The following is a 23910-nucleotide window of genomic DNA, read 5'->3' as shown; positions in this document are numbered from 1 at the left end:
GCATTAGTCTACCATAAAAACATGGCTACCCTTCAGAAATTTGTATTGCAACAATTTCCCTGCCTTAGGGTCCATCCACACTTCACAAAAGTTTGTGTTTTATCCATTGCAGATTTGTCTCACCTCAAGTTTAGTCTGGGGTTTTAGGTCCCCACCGATGCATTTTACACTGATCTTTTTAACTGTGAATTCCTTGAAACATGTCCATTCCACTGTTCCATTTTTCTCCTTGTCCCCACCCTTTTCTCTGTCCCTGCATCACAGCAGAGCCACACATCAGGGGTGGAGGAAGGGGGGCGGTCTGCTTCCGGTGTCACCACTGAGGGGGGTGACAAAATGGCGGGCGGCACTCACCATGGGGCCTGCAGGCTCCACATTGCCCCAAACAGTCCGCCCGCTATTGGCACTGGAAAGGGAAGCTGCTTTCATGCTCACTTGCAAACACATATAATCAACTGCAATGTGATGAGCACAAAAGGCAGACACATTTTTAAAAAGCGTGGGGCAGAGAACCAGAGGTGCACAGAAGGGCTGGAGGTGAAAGAGGACCACCCACACAATGCACCGCAAGGGAAAGTGCACATTTTTCTGTTCAGGAGCTAAAAAAAGGATCAGATCAGAAGGGGAACAAATTTCTATTCAGGTTTTAAGGGGTTTTGCATTTCTTCCGATAAAGTGTCGGGGTATAAATGGAAAGCTTTCAGATCAGTACTATTGATCCTATGCAAATTCTAATAAGTGCAGGACAATTGGAAATGTGGACAGGCCCTTAATGTTTTTGCTATTCAAAAACTCCAAGCATCAGAAACAGGATATGTCAAATAAGCGCCTGTTAGAACCAATTCAATGCATCTTCTCTGTGTTTGTTCAGGGGCCAAACACAGCAGAGAATTATTAGAGCAACAACTGGTTCCTTGTCAGATGACGAAAGCAAAGTATTTGAAGAATGATGCTAGGATTGCTGGTCTTGATTACAGCAAAGGTTAAGCAAGGTAAATACTGTCAGATGCTGACAGAAACTATGACGAATCTTGTGTCACATGAAAGATAACAAATTTATTATGGCGTCAACTTATGTGGACCAGTTCCCATAATAAATTTTTGCCTCGGTATTTCAAACCCTGGTTTGATCTAGCTTCAGAAGGCCTCAAATGACACTATGTGAGAGTGGAGATGCAGGACTCAGGGTCAATGATTGAAAGCCTAGTAACAATGCCTTCTCATATGTGCTGATACGGTTTCTTGGACTGTGATGGACCAGGTATCTCAGGCTACACAGGTGGTATTGGTATGAGGCAGTCAATATATATATATGAGGGAAAAGGATAAGGAGAGCAATGAGTCCTAGTGAGACATTCCCTGGTAGGGCCAGCAGACTTTGAAAGGTGAGTAGTACAAATCCCTTTTTACCTGTAACACTGCTTTAGGAACACAACACTGCTTTAGGAACACAACACACATAGGGGAGGAAGGAGAAAACACAGCACCTGCGTAGGGGGCTACACAGAACATATGCAACACTCAGGGGACACAGGTTCAAGATCTACCAACTGCAAAGAAGACTCTTTTGCCTAACAGCCAGGAAAGAGGGCCAAGACAAGAAACAAGGGCAGTCTCAGGCACACACAGTGAAATCAGCAGCCTCCACTGAGTCACAGTAGGTCACTTCGGTATGGACCAGGGAAGTCACTTCGGTGCTGCTAACGCAGCAGTTTGACTTCACCCCCAGAGACAGACAAATGCCAACAACTGACAGTTAAAATGATGGTTTCATATTTGTTCATTCTATTTGCATCAGTAAATTCAGAACCCATTCAACAGAATTTCAAACAGATAAAATGTTACTGCTTTCAGATTTTGATGAGAATTACATTTGTGCTAGTGTTCTTACATAAGCATGACTATATTAAATATTCTACAAGCCACTGATTTCAGTCCTTTTATTGCTGTGTAAACTGGAAAGAAAACTCTGATTTCAGCCTATTAGGAAAGCATCTGGGCACTAAACACATAATATGCTGCACTCACCAGTGTAATTAGAGAAAATCAGAACTATACAGGGATTTCATTAGGACGCTGGCTCTTATTACAGAAGTCAAGTGATGCAAATGCTATGAGATCTCTAGTGCATTACAGCTTTGCTTAAAGATAGAAACAACCAACAGCTTTGCTATCGTTTCAGTCTTTCCATATGTGAACATGAATGGGTTTGTTATTTTTTAATGTGAAACTCTTCTAGTTGCATAACCAAGTAAATAAACAAAGGAACAGAAAAGCAAAACAAACAAACTAGGGATCCCACTGTATTCTTATTTTTGTAAATCTGTTCATTGCGGCAAAAAAGAACCTTTTGTGCTTTATTCTATAAACACAATTCTTCTCATAATTGTAATTCTGAGGCTCCTGAACCTTCTAAAACCTTGTTCTTTCTCTCAAGCTTTCTCTGCTTGATCTGCCTCCATTTGCCTCTTCCATGTCATGTACAATCTTAAACTGTGGGGGAAGTCTATGATGATTGATGTTATGAAAATTCTGCACATGGCTTAGCAACTTTGTAGGCACTTAACAACAATCATTTTGCACCTTCTGCGGTCCATTTCCCCCATTTCAAGTGCCACTTTCCTTCCTCTGATACCTTCTCTCTAATCAACTGCCTATTTGGTGCTTTCTGCAAGCTAGGTGCCCAGTATAGGCAAGAACCAGAGCCCTCTCTATTTGACCGGTGCATGAGAGAAGCTCATCCAGACATCCTTTGGGCGTTAAAGTTCCGTATCTAAGTGTGTGTGTGTGTTTTCTGGCACTTTCCCTGGTACAACAGTGTTTCAACGCTGAATTGGAGCAAAAAGCAATTGGGTTTTCAGTGGATGGATCACGTACTGTGATTCAGAGGTAAAATGAAGGTTTTTCCTGGGACAAACAAAAAACACTCAAGACACAGAGCTTTGAAGCACGATGCAAAAGGAAGTCTGTACAAACTCTATATACCGTATTTTTCGCTCTATAAGACGCAGCAGACCACAAGACGCACCTAGTTTTTGGAGGAGGAAAACAAGAAAAAAAATATTCTGAATCTCAAAAGCCAGAACAGCAAGAGGGATTGCTGCTCAGTGAAAGCAGCAATCCCTCTTGCTGTTCTGGCTTCTGGGATAGCTGCGCAGCCTGTATTCGCTCCATAAGACGCACACACATTTCCCCTTACTTTTTAGGAGGGAAAAAGTGAGTCTTATAGAGCAAAAAATACGGTAGTTAATCTTAATCTTAAATCAAAAGACTAGCTCCTTGAAAACATGTTTGGCATCAGAAGTTTCCTAATCCTGCCTGAAGGCCTTTTAAAATACACCATGCAGACAGCTATTCAACTCCTAAGGTTTGGGACTGATTAGACAATCCCTCCCATATGCTACATCAATATAAGTATCTGTTAAATCTAAATATAAGATATTATTATTTTATTTATTATTACTCTATATCCCATTCATTCTCCAGGGAGCTGAAAGTGGCCTACATACCCACCTCCCCATTTTATCCTCACAGAAACCCTGTGAGCTAAGTTAGGCTGAGAAGTGTGACTGGCCCAAGGTCACCTGGTGAGCTTCACAAATGAGTGTGGATTTGAACTCTGGTCTCCCAGGTCCCAATCCAGCACGCTAATCCCTACACCACTAACCTGATTGTTTTAAAATAAAAAAGGAAGAGCATTTAGACAGCACAGTGCTACCACAGCAAATAATTCAGAATTCAGAGTGTGCGTGCCAGAATCTGAACAATCCCACTTTAAGCTGCTGATCTCAGATCCCAATTGTGTGGGTAGATACCCGTCGCCTTGGTGATGAGAAAGTCTGTGGGAAGGACAGGAAGGAGAGTATTTCATAGCTCACTGCAGAAACTGGCAGGGTGAAGTGTTGCCTCTGAATTCGGCAATGATAAAGCCTGAAACCCATCAACTGCTGCTACCTAATCACAAGTTGCCACAGCAACATAGATAGGAAACAAGGGATGCTTTTCATAATAACATTAAGGGATGAAAATGCTCAAACTTGAGTATTGGTGTGACCAAAATAACAACTACAAAATATCTACCTTCCCGAACTTCATTTCTTGCACCTAGGTCACTTTAGAGAAAATAGCTTTGATGCGATGGACAGATGTCAACACTACGTGCTGAATCTATTATGTGCCAAATTTTGAATCACAACTGAATATGAATTGCAAGAATATATTTCTTTGATGACAAAGATGATAACCATGAAGCACTGTTTGCTTGCACAAAACTCAGGGTGGGGGGGTGGGATTGCAGTGAGTTTTCCTGATTCATTTCCTGCCCCCAAGTAATCATGGTAAATTTAACAGATCACGATTCATGGAAGTTCTTAAACTATTTCAGAAGTGTGAGTGAGGCAGGTAACAACCAAGGAAAGAGGCTTTTCTATAGCAGAATCTGCTCCCTAGAGAAGTTCACCTGTACTACATTTTAGCTGGCAGGTTAAGACCTTAATTTTATTTCCCTATGCTTGCAGCAGTGACTGGTTTATCTGTCAATAACTTTTATATGGCCTGTGCTACTTGCTGTTTTATCTGGTATGTTTCTTCAAAGACTAAGCCGTGTTCTGGTAGCCCTACTTTGGCCACCTGAATAAGACCCTTTTGCATCCTTTTGATACTATGCACGGGTAATATCCCCTTTGTTAATATTAAAAGGAGAGGAATGTTTATATTGAAGGTGTGTCCTCCCTCCCAAACTTGGTAAGTTAGAACTAGCACCTTGAACATATTTCAGATGCTAATAAGCAGCCAGTGCAGTTGCTGAAAAAAGCTAACTGACTATGTCCTTGTTACCCTATCACTGTTAGGAGGCATGGCTATGACTTCTATCCAGTTCTAAATTCTGAACATTCATCAAAGGCGGGGCCATATATTTGTTTTTAAATCTTAATAACCCACCTTTCTTCCATCATGGTACTCAAGGTGGCATAAAGGTGGTTCCCAAGTGGTCGCTGTTCCAGACAATGATCAGACCTGCTTTGCTTAAGCAAGGTGGTGGCCTCATGTACCTTCACACAATACAATGAGACTAAATAAAATATATTAAGTTATGATTTTCAAAATAAATCAGATGGAAGGTTTTTATAGGGAAAAACCTTTAGCTATGTTTCTATTTTATCACTGAGGCTCTGAAATGGCCAATCCTCAAAGTTAGGGGGGGGGGAAAGTGAATAGCTTGAAAGGCCCCTTTCACTCTATGAAGGGCTGCTGATACAAATTCCAATGCAGTTAACAAAAAAAATTCATTGGCACTATTGCCCCAGAAATTAGTAGCAAAGCTCACTCCAGGGGCATTCCAGTGTACCTTATCAAAAGGGAAGGCTAAACCCTAGATTGTTCAATCCATTTTCATGAAGCTAGTCAAGCACTGCTTCCAAATACTGCTTAAATACAGAGATTGATGCACCTGGGTCTGTGAAAAAGGTAAGTGCAGCTTATTATTATTATTATTATTATTTATTGAATTTATATACCGCCCTACACCCAGAGGTCTCAGTGCGGTTCACAGAATATCATCATTATGCTACTGATGTTTCACTTAATCGAGTGTCAATCTCTTGAGAGGTTCCATATGCACATGAAATAGTATATATGAAATCTATAGGGGATAACTATCACAGAATGTCTCCACAGCCGTGCTCTAGTCCAGTGTTATTTCTCACCACCTTATTTAAATTGTGCCTCTTCTCCTGCAAAATGTTTCCTACCTACATGCTATATCGCACAGATGGGTGGATATCTCAAGCTGTCAGTGTTCTTGCTTGCTTATATTAAACCTACAAAAAGTAATGCTTGCCTCTCACAAGTATATCCCTAGTTTTAATCATACAAAGCCAGGACATATACCAGCTCCAATTATAATTTGCTGTTATAGAATACATATAGCCTGTGCACCTTGTAAGCATCATGCTTGCCAGCAAAGACTTAAATGTCTCTAACCTTGTCTGTATCTTAATTTTAAAAGCTTATTGATTCACTAATCCTTATGGCATTAACTTTAACACTTGATATTGATGATTTAAAAATAGCTCCTCTTGCTTCACTACTTCACTGTTACTGCTGTCAAAAATGTAAGATTTGGTTTTGTGACAGCTTTCCTAGGACAGCTGGGAGCTGTTCAGAAGCTCATCAAAATATATTCCATGTTTCTGTGAGCTACATACTAAAATAGTCCTATAGATCCATGAAAAATTGGTGAAAGCAGTTCATCATTTTCATACCCTCCAACATTTCAAAGAGGAAAGGAGAAACATTATTGTTTATGGGTACTTAGACTGGGCCAAAAACAGGCCCAGGGGGAGGCTGTGTTAGAACAATGGTGAGTTGTGAGGTGTAGTCTACCAGGTTATACTCTACAAACACAATGGGCATAAGAGACAGGAAATGCCATTAAGACAGGACATTAATTGTGTGACTGAAACATTTTAAAATGTTAATAGCAGCTGCAGAGCCCCTAATTGTATTGAGGATCACAGCACAAAGGGAGGGGGTTAACCCTGTTCGTTTACACCATGGTTTCAATTAAAATTGGTCCCCCAAAGCTGCCTGATTTCCACTGGCAGCGTGGAGTGGTACCAATGGGAATTAAGTAAGCAAACTTAGCTATTAAAAGTACCAAAAATGTTGGCTTTGAATGCAAAATGCCACTCTTTTCAAAAAAGAAATCTATTCATCTCTGAAAACACTGATGGAGACATACCCTGGCAGAGTATACTCATTAAATAATGTTTTTGACAGACTAAGGAAGGAGACGTTGAGCAGAAGCCCTAAATTAGTAGTGAAGATACTGCAGGCTGATGACCTCTGAAGATACAATGTTTTCATAAACCTAATTCTGAATTCAACAGCAACTTAGGGTAAACATGCTGCTTTTCATTTTATTAGGTCAGTAATTCCCACACTGTGTGCAAAGAAACTTCAGTATGCTGTGAGAACCGAATTGAATCAATTCAAGTTCCCCCTGAACTCAAAATACCCACTTAGTGAAGAGACAGTTCACTGCATCTATGCATAATTCGTATGCCCAGATTCAGGAACTTGTGCAGAATCAAGGAGGGATGGTCTCCTCTGAGGGTGGGTAATTCTTTCTCTTACTGCTAAGGCTACAATCCTATTCACATTTAATGGAGGAGCCATTAACACAGTGGGAGCTGCTTCTGAATAGACATGCATGTGATGGTGCTGCAAAAGTAGCAAGAGTTTCAAAGTGGCATAGGTACACTTTCAATTCAGAAAGGAGTGTGCTGAAATATGGCATATGACATATGGTACACATACAGCAAGCACTGTCCATAAGATTTATAGACTCTTATAGTAAATGCATACCTTCCTATGGACCTGCATTGAGCTAGCACATACGCTTTGCTCTGTTGTTTAATATTAATAAATATATAATAAAATATTATTATTAGTTAGGAACAGATGTCAAGCTTTCATTGAGTTTCTAAGTTAAAAAGGAAACTTTGCATTTCAACAAGAGGCACCACAAATGTTTAAGTTGCTGAAAGGTGATGGACAAAGCAATCCCAACTGGGAACAGAGAGCTGCAGTGTGGCAAAGTTACCACCATATTCAAGTCCTTGTTGGCTTTTCGTCATACTTCAGCATATGGCTAATATAGATAGCAGAGAATATAGGACATACTACAGCAGCCATGGAGGCTGAATGCAGTCCTCCTGTGTGGCCCTTGGCTTTCTCCCTAGATCACTCCTTGTACTGTGATATGGTGTGTTCATTGCAAGGGTGGAGTCAGGTGTGTGTAGAAACCTCTTAGATATGAGAGAATCACATTCATTGCTCCTCCTACATTTGTCTTCATCATTGCACTTTTTCCTTTTCACTTCAGGACATGGGAATGTAACCCTCTGGCTGAAAAATGCTCCTCAACCCTCTACCATAAGGTATTCACAAAATGAGAAGTAACATACAGTTCTTTCAACTAGAAGACTGTTTCTTTGTACAGAACTTCGTACTAGAAGAGCATATTCATTACCAATCATAGTTGTCAACTTTCAGATTTGAAAATAAGGGACCAGCAGCCTCACCTGTCCCGGGGACAGTCTACGGGATATCTAACAATCCGGGATAGCAGCGGGAAACAGCGCTGGAATAAGGGAATTTCCCACACAAAAAAGCGAAGGTTGACAGCTATGTTACCAATGTATCAAAACACTTAACTCCCAAAATGAAAATATTTATGCTTAAAAAAAAAAAGTCTGTAGTTTAGCCAGATATTATCTCAGAGGAAAGGTGTCTTGCTTCAAAACACTTTAGATAGCAACTTTTTCAGATGACTATAGTAATTACATAAGGCTGTAGCTGAAACACAAAAGAGTAACATGGTTTAAGTGACACAAAGAATGTCATACAAAGCTTGTTTCTGCAACCACTACTGAAAGAATATGCTTCAGGGAATGAAGCAAGCTCTTCATTTAGTTATTGTAAGACTGGGAGGAAATCAATAATAGAAAACAACAGAGTAAGCCATAATGAAAAACACCACTAAGGAATAAATTACAACAAATCTACTATGGTATCTCTAATATAAAAAAAGAATGCTCAAAGAGGAGTTGTCTTTTCATTGCAAGCAAAAACGAAGAAAAACAAAACAAAGAACTGGCAATGTATTTTTTCCATAATTTTTATTAAAAGTTTTTCATCATACAATAAAATAAGTCAACAACAAACTAATCTAAATAAGAAGAGAAAACGAAAAAGGAAGAGTTATGTAAATACAAAGGTATCTTAATCCTTGATTCACACAGAAGGGGATGGACCTTCCCAGCATCCCTTTCTTCTCCCCCCAGCCTCCCACCCTGGGAGATCTTCCCCTACCTGACTCTCACATGGGGTCCTTCACCAGCCATCACCTTCATGTGTATACAATCCCTTCGGTGACCCAGAGTATAGGACACCAAAAACAAAACAAAAAAACAAAGCAAGAAGAAACAGAAGGGGAAAAAGCAAGAAGATAAAAATAATAAGCGGCTGAAAAAAGAAAATAAAGGAAAAGAGAAATAAAAAGGGCTTCTATTTCTCCATCAGTCAGTTTTATATATATAAATATTATTCAAAATATTCATTCCAGAAAGGTATCCAGCTTTTCCTCCTTCTGCTAGGCAATATTATCCCAGGCTTCAGATCCAGACATCTCAAGTCCATTTCTTTTCCCTTCCTTACACAAACTCTAAAAGAGGTTCTCCAATTATTATCATTGATAAATGTCAAGAATAGTCTTCCTCCTGTCCAGCACAATAACTTTAGCTTCAATGTTGAGAAGCAATAAATCCTTCATCTTTATTCATACAGGAGTCTCTTTCCTGTAATCAAGAGTTATTCATTCATTAATTCACACCCAGTTCCATATCTTCCAATTTCCTGTTCATTGTGGTTTTCCATCCTAATTTATATATATGTGAAAAACAGTACTTCCATTTTCTCTTCTTCCATTCCACTCTCCTATTCTGGCAGTCATTTATCAATATTATTTTCCAAGGGTTCAGTGTCTTCTTTAACCTCATTTTTCACTGGTCTATTTTCATTCACCCTTTTAGCCATCTCATCTCTGATCTCAAATTTTAATTGCTCATCCAGTAATCGCTGCATGATGCCAACAGTCAATGGGGTGTCCAACAGTGTTTTTGCCATACTGAGTGTTCTTGGTCTTATTAATAACTCACTCTCCACCTTAAAGTCTTACTGTCTCTGCCTTAACAGCTTGACTCTCCCATCTCCTTATCTCCAGACAGCATTCTTTTCCCACAGAGGCATAAATAAAACTAGTTTCAGTTTGCAGCCAGTACTTTCATCAAAGGGATGGAAGGTTAAGAATAAAATAAAAATTTCTAACAGTTGGAATGCTCCTTAGCCACTTAAAATCTTTCTTAATCGTAAACTATTAAAACATTCTTTCTGTTTTGCTTTCAGCCTTTCAATGATCATCTCTTCATAAGTCAGTTCACATTCCAGATGCAAATTTCAACAAGCGGAGAGATCACTTCAGTTATAATTTATAACAGTCTCAAAAGTAATTAAAGAAAGGGAGGTTTTGCCCACTTTATGCCCTCAGGACTGACCTTCAGGACTATTATGTTGTGTTTGGACACGATTGAAATTCCTCTGTTCTAGGCCACTCTCTTCTCAGAGAGAATGTAATAACCAAGATTTATGCCTTTCACTATCATTAATCACCACATAATTATCTCTGTCGACAGACTGTTGACAAGCGATATCTAGTCCGCCATTTTCCTCTCCAGAAGTCAAAAGAGCTAACAATGTACTGACAAATATTTTGCCTAATTTAAATCAGTTTAAATCAAACCCCTACCTTGCTTGCCTTTTTGGCCTTCTAACCACATGCATCCCACACTGTCAACAGCACATAGGCCCCATGTCAACAATAATCAAATTGGAGTATCAGAAATAGTGATGAAACTGGATTAGAAGTGAAACCAAATTTATAATGAAAGAAAATTTGGGAAATCAATTTAAGTGACTAACCTTTGAAAGCAGCAAAAGCAGTAACAAAGACTGACGAACTGGGAAGAAAACCTGGTCAATTTATCCCCCCTGGGAGTGGACCCAAAGTGACGCTTATTGGTCAGTTGGGTCTGCCCCCTGGGGAACTCCAGCCCATGACTGCCCACCATTGGCCAATCTGCGAGCAGGCTGGAATCCACCCAGACAATGCTCCCAGGTTGCAGACATGGCTGTGGCCAGGCCAGAACGCCACCTGACAGTGGAAGGATTTGTATTGGAGCTTTAAATGTAACCAAGCATAAAATACATATTTTATACAGTTCATTTTTAGACTTTTATTTCTTATGTTTGGTTCTGTTAAGAATACAAGGAGTGATCATGCCAGGTTATACTGGGTACATTTTTTTAAACAAATGAATGACTTATAAAAAACATGTTGGCTGTTATAGAACAGAAAGTTCTTTCCCAGTTGTAGTATACTTTCAACTACTCAACAGAACTTACTCATATTTCTAAAGTGATACATCACTTGTCATTTTTTATAGCTTTGAACATCCAAGATGCCACTGGATACATGTGCATTTATTACACTGAAGAGTTCCAGAGGGAGAAATATAACATGTTAATGGTCCTTCTGCCTGCCTGCCAGGGAAGATTCAAAGAACTAACAAAGTAGCCAGAACATCAACTATACTTAATAGATTCTGTCTGGTGCAGACAACTCAAGTGATCTATATCATTTCGAAGTCTATCCTACCCAGCAAGCCCTTGGGGGAAAACACAGCAACTTAGGTTTACACAGCTAAACCAAAGGATGTTCAACACTGCTTTATGCTTCCCAGATAAAAAAGGAACCACAATAAAAATGCTGTAAGTATAAATTATATAATCTGTATAAAAAGTAGGAGGTATGGTACTTGTTCTTTCCCTTCTTTCTTTGGTGATCACTTGTAGCTGAGTAAGATTGTCTTCCATGAACACCATCTTAACAGTGAGTCCGTAAGTGACTGTGGAGGTCAATTCTGGATCCACACATTCTTCCACGGGGGGAGAGAGGTTTCCAGGTGGGAGTTGATCTTGGTGAGGGGTTGTCAAACGTGCCTTTCTCTTAGCTCGTTTCTCCTTTTCACCCTGAGTTCATGCTCCTTCAAAGTCTGTGACACCTTTGGTAAAGGCTGTTCTCCAGTTGGAATGCTCGCAGGCCAGTGTTTCCCGGTTATCAGTGCTTATGCTACTTGTATACCAGGATCCATTATTTTTAGGCATATAGTAAGCCATGCCACATCTACCATTTCAAGTTAAAATGTAGCTTCTTTAATTGGTACACATGAGTTGCATGTCTCATGTGATTGTTCTAAGTCACTTTGTAAGAGCCACCATATAATTTAATCTTCAGGTACACTTATGTTTGCCAGAGTGTTTATCGTGCATACAATGCAAAGCATGTAGAGGTATGACTGGTGCAGACTGTTATCCTTATTAGCATCAAGTTATTCACTATTACTATGGTGGCATGACCACTTTGGTCTTATTTTGTACACTGTTCTGATATCTAAACCAAGAGGGTGTTTAAAAAATATATTAATAAATTAACTAATAAATAATTTGAATCGCTTCAGCTCCTTCCACACACAGCTCCAAAAACATGTTGGATATGAGCCAGGAAACTAGACAATTGTGTATTCTGCTGTAGGTCCTCAAGTGTTCAGGGAAATACATCTCTCACTGACCTTTTAAGCTTTCGCTGTGGCAGATAGCAACACACTGTTATTCTGCTCAGAATGTTAAACAGCTAAGGCAAAATTTATGGCCAGTTTCAGCACTTGCATTAAGTATTTTCCACCAGTGCTATGTGCTTTACTCTCTATAGCATTACCTTTCTTAACCTAGTAGATGGAATATACACAGCAAAAATAGTTTTCTCTCTTCACATTCTACAAAATGACAGATGGTTGAAGTAGGTCTGAATGAAATGAAAGAAATTCTGAGAGGATCTTCAAAACCCTCTGAGATGAAGGAATCTATTTTACGCTACTTCAAAAATTTGTATGTTGCACCAGAAAACAGTATCTTCCATCTTCTAGCATATTACAGGTATGGCTCACAGTATGGCTTCTTAGCACAGGAAGCATAATTTCATATAAACACATATATAAGGCTCAGAGTTTACTTCTCTTCCTGTACTCCTCAATCAACTTCCCCTTATGACTTATTTTTTTAAAAATATTGCCAGTCTGAATTTTATCCCTGCTCAGGGCAATGAACAAAATAGCAGCGAAAGCTATGAAGTGGCAACTATTGTTCACCAGGTTTTGCTTCATAAATGTTAAGTATGCAATGTTCCCAGTAAACCATTTAACATTTTGAAAAAGTATTGCTATCTACACTTATCACTTTTTTTCTTTTCTGGTGCCTTTAACAGTATCTTAAGATGCAGAAATTAAGCAGGACAAGTTTTTAAACCATATCTCTCTATGTCAGGAAAAATTCCACCCACTTTTGTAATGTGAGGCTGCAGTTAATGACAAAGGAGTAGAGCAGTAAAATATGGGACATGTACATATACTGTAAAATAAAGTGCCAATAATATGAGCAGAATACTGATAACCATAGTAACAAGAAACTTGAGTTTTGGCTTGTATGCTCAGTAGCTATTATGCTTATATTTTACACCCATTCGTTTACTGGGTTTTCAGTATGCAGTAGAAAATGGTGCAGTATTAGTGAACAATCTTTCATTGCATGTTGCCCCTTTAAATCAGCATCTATCTATGTTGAAATTTAGGCCAGCCTAATTGTACAAGAAATCCATAACAGCAACAAAGGAGAAACTAGGACCTATCTAGGACAAAATATTGTAGTCAAATCTAACTGGGGGAGGATGACTTTACCCTAGCAATGGAATACTACTCTTAAGATCCAATCAGGAGCTTCTGTTGCCTTGTGGGCTACTGGCTGGCTGGAGCCACAAGACGCTGCAGAGGAAGGGTGCCCTGCTGTCATTCCCACTAAAGGGGCACTTCTGAAACACTGATACAGCACTCACACCTGGACCTGAGGCTGCCTGCTAAAGCCGTGTTTAAAGAGGCTGGTATTCCACTCTCACCACTCTCCACCAAAGAGCCAGAAGAAAAAAGTGGTGTAGAGAAGAGGCTAGGCAAAGAGGAGGCAAAGGGGTTGATTTTAAATTTTTTTTAGTGTTTTTTTTTTTTTTTTAAGGAGAGAAAATGTGAACCAGCAAGCCACAAAGGGGAGAAAATAAACTAAATGCAAGCAGGGCAAAAGGCAGAAAGGCAGACTGAAAAGTCATACAAAGAAAGAAAAATATTGTCTCAGCAGAACAGAGATGGGAGTTTAATGGCAGCCTGACTGCTTTCGATGAAGGCAGGAGCAAACTGAATTAGGAAAGACACCTACTGCCTAACTCAAACTATTAGGATTGGAGCCTTCCAGAATGCAAGAGAACTAGGACTAGAAATAAATATTTCATATTCACCATCAAAGATTTTCTTTCCAAAGTTTGAGGAACAACACAAACACACTTCTCACAAAACAAGAAATTCATGCCTGTGAAAGAAACTAGCATCCAAGACAAAAGCACGCTAGTATAGGCAAAATACCCCTCCATGGAAAAAACCCCCCCAAAATAATGATAATAAACATGAAGAATAACTGTGCTGCAAATAAAGCTGTTCTAAAATTTGATTTATCAAGTTAGCATGCATAAAAAGTTATTTTTTGTATCAAAAGCTAATTATTTCTACTATGTACAGAAAAAGGTATGATTAAAAGTCATATTCGCAATTAAACAATTTCCCTTTTCTACATGCAATTTATTTCTAATCAATTTGAAATATAATTAGTGCTTACTTTCATCTTCTTGGTTTTCTGGTGCAATTTGCCTTCCCTCTTCTTCTTCTTCTTCTTGCTCTTTCTGTGGCAATTCTTCCTGATGGCTGGAGGCACTGACAGAAAGCGTGTGGCAGCAATGGTTGAACCCACTATCCCGGGGCAGAGTATAACTGCGGGGTTTGCCCCCATTCCCATTTAGGGCTTGCATTTTCTCACCCTCCACTAAAGGGAAAGGGCCATAGTGATCCTGCAGGTGGCACTTTTGAGTAGGAAGAGTTGACTGCCGCCTGTGTTCTGGAGAGATAACAGCTGAGTCAGAGAAAACAGAGTCCTCAAGTGGTAGAGTCTGAAGGTAGTGCAACCCTGAGCTTGTCAGTGGAGTCTCTATTAAATCCTGCCAAGAACGTCGCTGGCTGGCTGTTTTGCGGATGGGAGATTCAGTAGTACTCCCAACTGGTTCCTGACGGAATTCCTCATGTGAAGATTGTGACTGGGAAGTTTCAGTGGAAGAGAGTCGGCTATGCTTTGGTTCCACAAAAGGGCTTGCGCAGCTCATCTGCAACATGAATATAGATTCTGGTTTCAGATCAGTTATGAAGATAGCCGAATGTTTGCAATATTCAAAGGCCATTATGTACTACAGCTAGCAAGGATATAGGTTTTATTATTAACTTATGCATTTTCCCAACTCCTAGTTCATAAAAGGATATTTCAAAGGAAAAAAATTGAAATCTATCTACAAAACCATAAGCCTTAGAAAAAGAACTATCAGAAAGAGAATAGAGTACCCCAGCCAAAAAGGCCCAATACATCATATGTAGCCACGCAATTAATCTTAGGAGGATCATCTGAAGCACAAATTTCTTTGAGTACAATCATTATTTGGCTTTGTTGCACTATATTCCTTGCCATTCTGTGTTTCATATTGGGTATAAACATCAATATTTAGAAGTGGTTATTTGTTGCTTTATGCTCCTGCACATACACCAGACAAACATTTTGAATAATAGTTTTATTTGCTTCTATCTAGCTTCAAATCGTTCAGTCAAAATCTCAAGGTTCAAAACAGTAAAGAAATAGTGTATGCGACATCTGTTTGTATAAACACCTAGGAGATGTATCTCGCAATACTTTTAGTCAAACAACTACAAGGTCTTTTTACCACTCCAGCTCTGATATTCTCTCTGATATTTGGGCCCAGCTCTGATATTCTCCCAACTGTTATTACAATGAAGCTAGCTATTTAAGGATCCCTTGATTCCACAGTTAATAGAGTTGCTGTTTTATGATAAAGTCACCCTCATAATGCATTTGAAAGGCAAGGTTAATCTAAATAATAAAGTAAATATTCAGAAAACAGTGTGTTACCAAACTAAGTGATTCAAATAATGGTTCAGTTACAGCTAATAGTACTAAAATCTGATTTTAGGCGAAACCCTGCAGATCACTGGAGAAGAGGAAAAAACTTTCTCCTAAGAAGTTATGAAAATGCAGTCACTGACATTTACAGAATGCCATAAGAATTTATGAATAGCCTTTAAAGAATAATCCAGAGAACTCCATATGTGCTTTGTGTCAGTTTCATGGGATCTACTGTGGCATACAAAAATCTGGAGTGTCAGTCCCTACACTACAAATTATATGAATGTCAGAATTAAATGGTGGTTTTATTTCAGTTTGAGAAACCAGAAACTGTCACAAATATTACCTATGTATCTTTTACCAGGATCTTGTTGAAAGCTCTCTTCCAAAAATGAACAGAGGGGTAAAATGCTGAGTTAGTCACCTTGACTACTTTTTAGATAAAGACTGCCTGGGTTAGCTACTTGGTTTGTGCACCATTGAAGAATTTCTCTATCCCTGTTGCATTTGGAGACAAATCTATTGTTCCAAAGTGATGAAATACATAGTCCCTACTCATGAATCAACTGCTAGAAAGGTGTTCTTGGTCTTCCACACAGATTATCAGGATCAGGCTGCAAGGTGAGATCTGGAAAAGACCTGGCAATGAGGCAATATACAGGAAGAAAAAGCAGCTGTGGATAAGTCATGTGGCCCTTCCCTTTTGTAAGGTCAGGTAAGCACTGGATAGAGGGAATAAGAAATTTCCAAAGTGTTCCCGGGGTGATCCAGAGAAGTCTTCTTTGTCTCTAGCTGCAAGATTTATTAACATGCCTTAAGTCTTGCTGAAACAACCAGCAGCAGTCACCCAAAGCATAACACTTTTGGTATACTGCTGAAAGAAGTATGATATTTTTTGAGGCAGGTGTTAAGCAGAAGCTTTGAGATTAACCATTCATCAACTTTGCCTTTCCAACTGTGTGTTATAGCACCCCTGACACCTTCACAAACTGAATGGTGTAGCAGTAGTGGGATGAAAATGAGACTGTAGCTGAGGAAATGCCTTGCTACTCATATTGGCATTCATGCACAGTGCAGTCATTCAGTCAGCACACAGTTGGCACAAACACAAAAGATAGCTTGCAAAAAATCTTTTTGCTGGATATGGAAATTCTAATGTAAGATCAAAGATGACTTCATATGATTTCAGTTATGCCTCTTGAAACGTTATTCTGTGACTCCTTTAGCACAGTTGAAAATAAAAGAAAAACAGCTAGGCAAAGTCAGAGCTTCAAAGCTAGCATGGGAAAATACGACTTATTTTATAGAATCATAGAGTTGGAAGGGACCCCAAGGGTCATCTAGCCGTCCCCCTGCAATGCAAGAAACTCAACTAAAGCATCCATTACAGATAGTTACTGAACTTCTGTTTAAAAACCTCCAGTGAAGGAGAGTTTGCCACCTCTTGTGGGAGCCTATTCCACTGCCAAACAGCTCTACCTGTCAGAAAGTTCCTCCTGGTGTTTCATTGGAATCTCCTTTCTTGTAACTTGAAGCCATTGGTTCGGGTCCTAGTTTCTGGGGCTGAAAAAAGCAAGCTTGCTCCATCTTCCATATGACAGCTCTTTAGATATCTGAATGTGGCTATCATATCTCCTCTCAGTCTCCTCTTTACCAGGCTAAACATACCCAATTCCCTCAACTGTTCTTCATAAGCTTGGTTTCCAGCCCCTTGGTTATCTTGGTCATCTACCTTTGAACACGTTGCAGCTTATCTATATCCTTTTTAAACTGTGGTATCCAAAACTGGACACAGTACTTCAGGCATAGTCTGACCAAGGCAGAATAGGATGGGACTACTGATTCCCTTGATAGGGACGCTATACTTCTGTTGATACAGCCTAGAATAGCACCAGGTTTTTTTTTGCTGCTGACTCAACTCACACTGTTGACTCATGTTAAGCTTGTGGTCTACTAAAACCCCTAGATCCTTTTCACATGTACTACTGGCAAGTCAGATGTCCCCCATCTTATATTTGTGCAGCTGATTCCTCCAGCCTAAGTGTAGAACACGACATTTGTCGCTGCTGAAATTCATTTTGTAAGTTTGGGCCCAGTGGCATTGGAGACAGAATTGGGATTCAATATGACCTCAACAGATTCTTTAACTATTAAAATACCTATTCTCTTGTAATTAAATAAAAAGCTTTCCTTTTTGAAAATGACACAATCACATCCAGACTTCCCAAATGAACTTAGCACTTTTTGGGATGAACTAGAATGTTCTTCTGGCACTTGAACTAGCTTCAAAAACTAAAGTTCTTAAGGAAGCATTTTTAAATATGCAGTTTGCTTCCTATAGACCCCAAAAGAATATAGCTGAAATTGGGAAGAGGATTTTAAGAGGATCTGGAAAAATAGGTTTCCTATGGTATGGAAAAAATTCACCTCTATCTACTGGAGAGTGTACTCAAATGCATCTATCATACAAACTTATTGTTTGCTCTCCTTACATCAGCATTACTTCACATCTGATGGCATATTAAGGATACCCTTTATTATCTGGCCATTTGTACAACTATATATTAATTTTTTTGTATGGTCTACTTATTTTGTAATAGAAAAGTCTATTTTTTAATACACAAAGAATTTGAAAGGAAGCACAGAATCTATTCTTATCTGAAGGAGGATAAGCTTTTGTGAGAAACTTAGTTCACGTTGGTTAAAGCAGGAATGCTGCCAGTATTTTACCTTGGCTTAGCTTCAATTTATAATTGCAATGTACAGATTTAAATTTGTTCCTCGAAGGATAATCTAATAAAGAGCTTATTTTTTAACAAATCTTTTTAATAAAGCAGCTGTTCTACTATTTTAACTGTTTTAATGAGAACTGGAAGATGTTTTTAAATGTAAGATCCTGCTAAGTAAAGGTATAAATAAAGATCCTATATACCTGTCATGATTGTTGCTCTATGCAGTGGTTCAGGGTATTTATTCTTACATTATATTTTGATACAGAACCAAAAAACTGAATATATGCAAACATAATTCCTCTGACATCAAGCATTTATACAGGATACTTCCAACATAATTTACCCCAAAGTGCAAACCAGCTGAAATGGATGAAGGTTGAATAGGAGCTACTACCCTAAAAGTATTTCTGTATTCTCACTCTGGGTCAATGGCAGCTAGTTATTACAAATGAACACTTACCGAAGGAGGTCGTGGGTATGTGTCGTATGGTGGAGGTGGGCTGTCTTGTTTGGGTGTTGATGGCGTGTCTGCTTCTTCCTTATCACTTTCACTCCAGTAATCTAAACAATACAAATTAAAACAACAACAACCCTGTATTATTGCAGAAATCAAGTTCTTCAAAATTCATGTGTCATAATCAGAAAAGGGGAGCAATGGAAGATATATGTTAATGTGGACTTTAAGAGCCATCCTCATAATTCATTCTAATGAATAAAAGCAGGCCTTCGAGGGTTCTAATACAACCATCCTAGAGCTGTGATGTAATAATCCCTTTATCAAAGTTCTACAGGACTGCTATTTGAGAATATAATGGTGGTGGAGAACTAAGTATGTTTTGTCAGCATCACTGGCATAGAGTAGGCACTATGATGATCCATACTTGTGTTCTCTGTACACAATTGTCTCTGTGCTTGTTCCATGGGTCTTGGCTTCCTAGTAAAGCAAACAGCTAGCCAAGCACAACAAATGAGAGATGCTCTGGTCAGTTTTCAAGGGCAGCCCCACACAGAACACATTGCAATAAACAAACACTAAGGTCACTAGAGCATGAGTTACTGGTGACAATCTATCTTGGTCCATGAATGACCATAGCTGCCAAACCAGCCATAGATGGAAATATGCACTCCTTGCCATTGAGGCCACCTTAGCTGACAGGATTGTTCCTACTGGAATACATAGCTAGGATAGAATCCTTCCAGTTTAATCACCCACTGAGATCCCAGTTATATATGGCACGCCAGTCTTGTCATGTATAATTGTTAATGGCAATGAATTGTCCTGCAATTAAAAAGCAACACCAGCAGGCTGCAGGGCAGTCTGACAGGTCAACCCCAAATCTTCTGGTTAGAGGAACAACCACTCCAGACAGGAGCACTCTCAGGTGGAATCTAGACAGATATAAAAAAGTTCTGAAAATGCTTTTTTAAAAGCTTTTAAAAAATACGTGAATTTTCCATAAGGCTCACCATTGCCAACTAGTGTCATATTGTATATTGCACTTAAAACACACTTAAAACATTTTATTTGCAGCTGTATTGCTGAATCCTCAGTTACCGTATTTTTTGCTCTATAGGACGCACCAGACCATATACATAGGACGTACCGGACCATAGGTGGGGAAGAACAGGGGAAAAAATTTCTCCCCCTCTCTGCTCAGCGCCCCTTCAGCGAAGCGGCAAGAGAAACGGAGCCCCTTCCATTTCTCCTCCTGCTTCGCTGAAGGGGCGCTGCACAGCTCTCCCTCTCTGAAGCCAGGAGAGTCTTGTTCTCCCGGCTTCAGCAAAAGGAACCCGAAGCCTTTGGAGCCCTCTCGCTCTCCAGGCTTCAGCGAAAGCAACGCAAAGCCTCCAGAGCACGGAGGGAGCACTCCCTCTGCGCTTCAGAGGCTTCGCATTGCTATCGCTGAAGCCAAGGAGCCTGCATTCGCTCCATAGGACGCACACACATTTCCCCTTAATTTTTGGAGGGGGAAAAGTGCGTCCTATAGAGCAAAAAATACGGTATCTCACTCCCTTCCTTCACAGTGCTATCTACTAAACAAATTGACACTGTTTTATTACACCTCTCTTTATCTCTGTGTCATTTGCTAAGCACACTTTGGCCTAATAAAGAATTAGAAAAAATAAAAATGTAATCAGCCTTTAGTGACTTTCCATAGTTAAATATATAAAATCAATATGCTTTAGGGAAAAAACCTGATCCATCAATCATCAACATATATATAACAGGTCCTTTTTTGTAGTCAAACATGGCCCTGAATATTTTTTAAAGTTCCTATGTGTTCGAATAAAGTACTGTATAAGAACAACAGTTGCGGTAACTGTTTCTTATTCTTAAATAAGAAAATAAGGGTTCTGCAATAAAGCAAAGAATACATATCCTTTAAGTAGGGAGGTTAAGTGAAGCAAACAAAATAATTATACCATACCTTGCTCTTGTTTGATCCTCTCTCTTTCTGCATAACCAGCAGCAAGCATATTAATTCTGTTTAACCACCTGTAATAATATTTTAAATGTATCACTGACAATGCTTTAACAAGTTACATGACTTTGTACGTGGTCTTTTATTCGAATATTTACAGCTTCTTGACAAGATAAGGCAGTAAGACCTATGTTTCATTCAGATGTCTTGTTAGATGGAATTTTCTTGTAAAACTATTTTGACATATACAATGTTGTTTCAAATAGAAAACCTTGAACAAGGATGCTGGAAGTCCTTAAAATGAAACATTTCAAGGTATTCAAATATCTGTTAGATATTGCTCACAAATACATCATCTTACTGAAGAATTCTTGCTGTTCCAATTTCTCAAGATCAAATCCTGTTACAAAGTTTTTGTCAATACATTTAAAGCCTTATTTGTCATACCAGCAGGGAAAAAGTTCACTCTCCAATTTTGAAGCACATATATCATATAGTATAACAAAGAGATAGGAGAAGCTTTGTGTGCATCAAGAAGGAAGAGAGAGGAAAAATAATTCTTTTAAATAAAAAAAATTTCTAACCTTACGCTAAATCAGACTTCCAATTCCCTAGACTTCTTCCAACAGAACTGTCTGCTTGGTAAAGCTGGGTGTATTTTCATCATTCTTTTTTCTTCCCATTGATTTCAACAGATGACCCAGCTGCAATTCTGCCTGTAACATCTGTGCTTCTTAATGCAATTTCCAGGCATTCTACTTACTACCCCACCACCAGGAATAACACTTGCCAAATTTCAGAGTGAAAGGGTTCTCACTTTATTGCCCATTAACAAAGGCATATAGGAAGAAATTGTATTAAAGTAATTTGGTTTGATTTGTAATAATTTGGAAAACAAATAAAAATAATTTGAAAACACCACCACCAACCACCACCACCAAGGCATATAGGAAGACCTTAACTCCTATATATACTAGCAAGTTGAAAGTGTCAGGTGTTGCTCAGGAATTCTAAATGCATAATGGATACAGCTTGTCAGAAGCCATAATTTATTTTAAATAAATGTTTCTAAAGTCAAAAGTGTTTTCACAGGTGAAAACAAATGGCAAATAGTACCAAGGGGAAAATGGAGGTGGGGCGAAGATTTGCCATTTCATAAGGCTCCCAATTTTACCACACATTAGAAAGCGTGGCAGAAACTCCATACTACGTCTTTTATTTTATTTTTTAAAAAAATCAGGGTAGAAGACTACTTGGTTAAGATGGTTGTCTGTGTTGGACCATGGATAATGCAGTATGAACAAAAGAACTAAACCGTCTTTAAAATCAGTTGCTTCTGTTATGATGATTTCCACATTTTGAGTCAGTAGAGGTCTATTTCATCAGTCAGGCCAGTCCTGCCAATAGTTAGTTTCCAAGTGAAATAATAGGTGCATAATCTTGGCAGGAAAGCCTGATTATTGCTTTAATCCCAGATGTGATTCCTGGCACAGCTAGATAGGCACTATTTTTATTGCTTTTTTAAAAAAATAAAATTATTGAGGCACTATTTTTATTGCTAGTTCATAGCAAAGCAGCAACATGGAAAACAGGTTTGAGACAGAGTCCTGCCTCACATTTAGCCCTGCCCAGTCTCAGATCGTCCATCACTATTTTGAAATCAAACGAACAGTTGATTCCCCCCCCCCCCACGTTGGACTTCTTAAAAAAAGGAGATGGAAACAAGGAGGCATTTTGTAACTAGAAAGGAATTAAAATGAACTTAAATTAATTTCTATATCTAAGAGACAGTACAATCTTTGATGGTTGCAGTTAAGTTGACATTTAATCATGGTAATTTGCAAGAATGACTTAAGTACCCTTTGAAAAATGTATATGAGCTATGTGTCACAAAGACTCATTGTGCCTCTAGATCATTTCACAAGTTTCTTAATTACTGGAAACTATGTTCTGGCAACTACTATGTTGGCAGTTTGATACGGCTGCACTAGAACATATTGTACTCATTCACTCACCTTAATATGTACTCTTCAGAGCTCTGATGTACACAAATTGTTCTTTTTAAGAGCCAGGAATATTCTGTGTACCTGTCTTCACTAGCATTCCTAGCACTCAAGAAAAATGGACAGCCACTGCTTATGCTGTTCATGTGTATGAATGCATGTGTATGAATGCATGTATCAGAGCCCCAAAAGACATTCCAGGGTGACTGAACATTTGGAAATAATAATTACTATGATGTTCACAGTAAATAATGCTAACTGAACCCCATTACAGAAAACAACACATTTATAGGCCAGTTGTACTTCATGAACAATTAGTGTGTATAAACACTTATGTGATCCTTGAACACTTGAAATATATATATGTGGTGTACTCAGGAAACGTTGAAAAATTGTAAGCAATTTTTGACGAAGAAATGCCAGAGAAAATTGAAACTGGGGTACAGTACTCTCCATGGACTGATTTGTCTTAATATATTTTCACTTTGATAAAAATGAAATTGATTTTAGTTTCAAAATAGTTGAAGGTAATTTGGGCTCCTTTAAATTGCTCTTAACTGGCTAATTATATCGAACACTGCATCTGGATTAAGTCCAGAACTAGGCAGGAGAATTAATCAGAGCATTCAACAGATGTTTACACTCATAGCAGCTTCTTGTTTTTCCAGAGGAAATAATCCATGCTTAAAAACTGATCCTTGCTGGATCAGTGTCAGTGTGTGTGTGTGTGTGTGTGTGTGTGTGCGCGCGCACACACACACACACACACACACACGGATGCACTGCTTGCTTCACTCACCAACTTTGTCTACTCCCCCCAAAGTCACCCTTCCCCTTACTCATTGCCAAAGTCACCCCTTCTCCTTATTCTTTGCCAAATCCACTCACTTCCCATAATCCTAGCAAAAGCCACCTTTTACCCTCCACTAGCTCCTCTCCAATATTACCCCCTCACTGTATACTTCGCATTCAGGGATATAACATTTGTATCCCACCATTCCTCCAATGAGCTCAAGG

At 39.0% G+C, this 23910-nt stretch overlaps 1 protein-coding gene across 10 annotated transcripts in view; it reads right to left on the bottom strand.

The window, feature by feature from the left end:
• The window catches only part of CNKSR2 (connector enhancer of kinase suppressor of Ras 2), a 242220-nt gene that overhangs the window by 16185 nt on the left and 202125 nt on the right, over nucleotides 1–23910 (bottom strand). For all 10 annotated transcript variants that reach the window (XR_014009533.1, XM_081199417.1, XM_081199413.1 and 7 more), the window contains 3 exons: nucleotides 20897–20964; nucleotides 18928–19028; nucleotides 14392–14929 (listed from right to left, as the gene is read on the bottom strand). Coding sequence is in view for 9 of the 10 variants with exons in the window: in XM_081199417.1 (XP_081055543.1) it covers nucleotides 14392–14929; nucleotides 18928–19028; nucleotides 20897–20964 (707 nt within the window). In the remaining variant the exon portion in view is untranslated. The remainder of the gene's footprint in view (nucleotides 1–14391; nucleotides 14930–18927; nucleotides 19029–20896; nucleotides 20965–23910) is intronic.

This window comes from Podarcis bocagei (assembly GCF_964188305.1).
Source record: "Podarcis bocagei genome assembly, chromosome: 6".
Lineage (NCBI taxonomy): Eukaryota > Metazoa > Chordata > Lepidosauria > Squamata > Lacertidae > Podarcis > Podarcis bocagei.
This window is presented reverse-complemented; position numbering and strand designations above follow the sequence as displayed.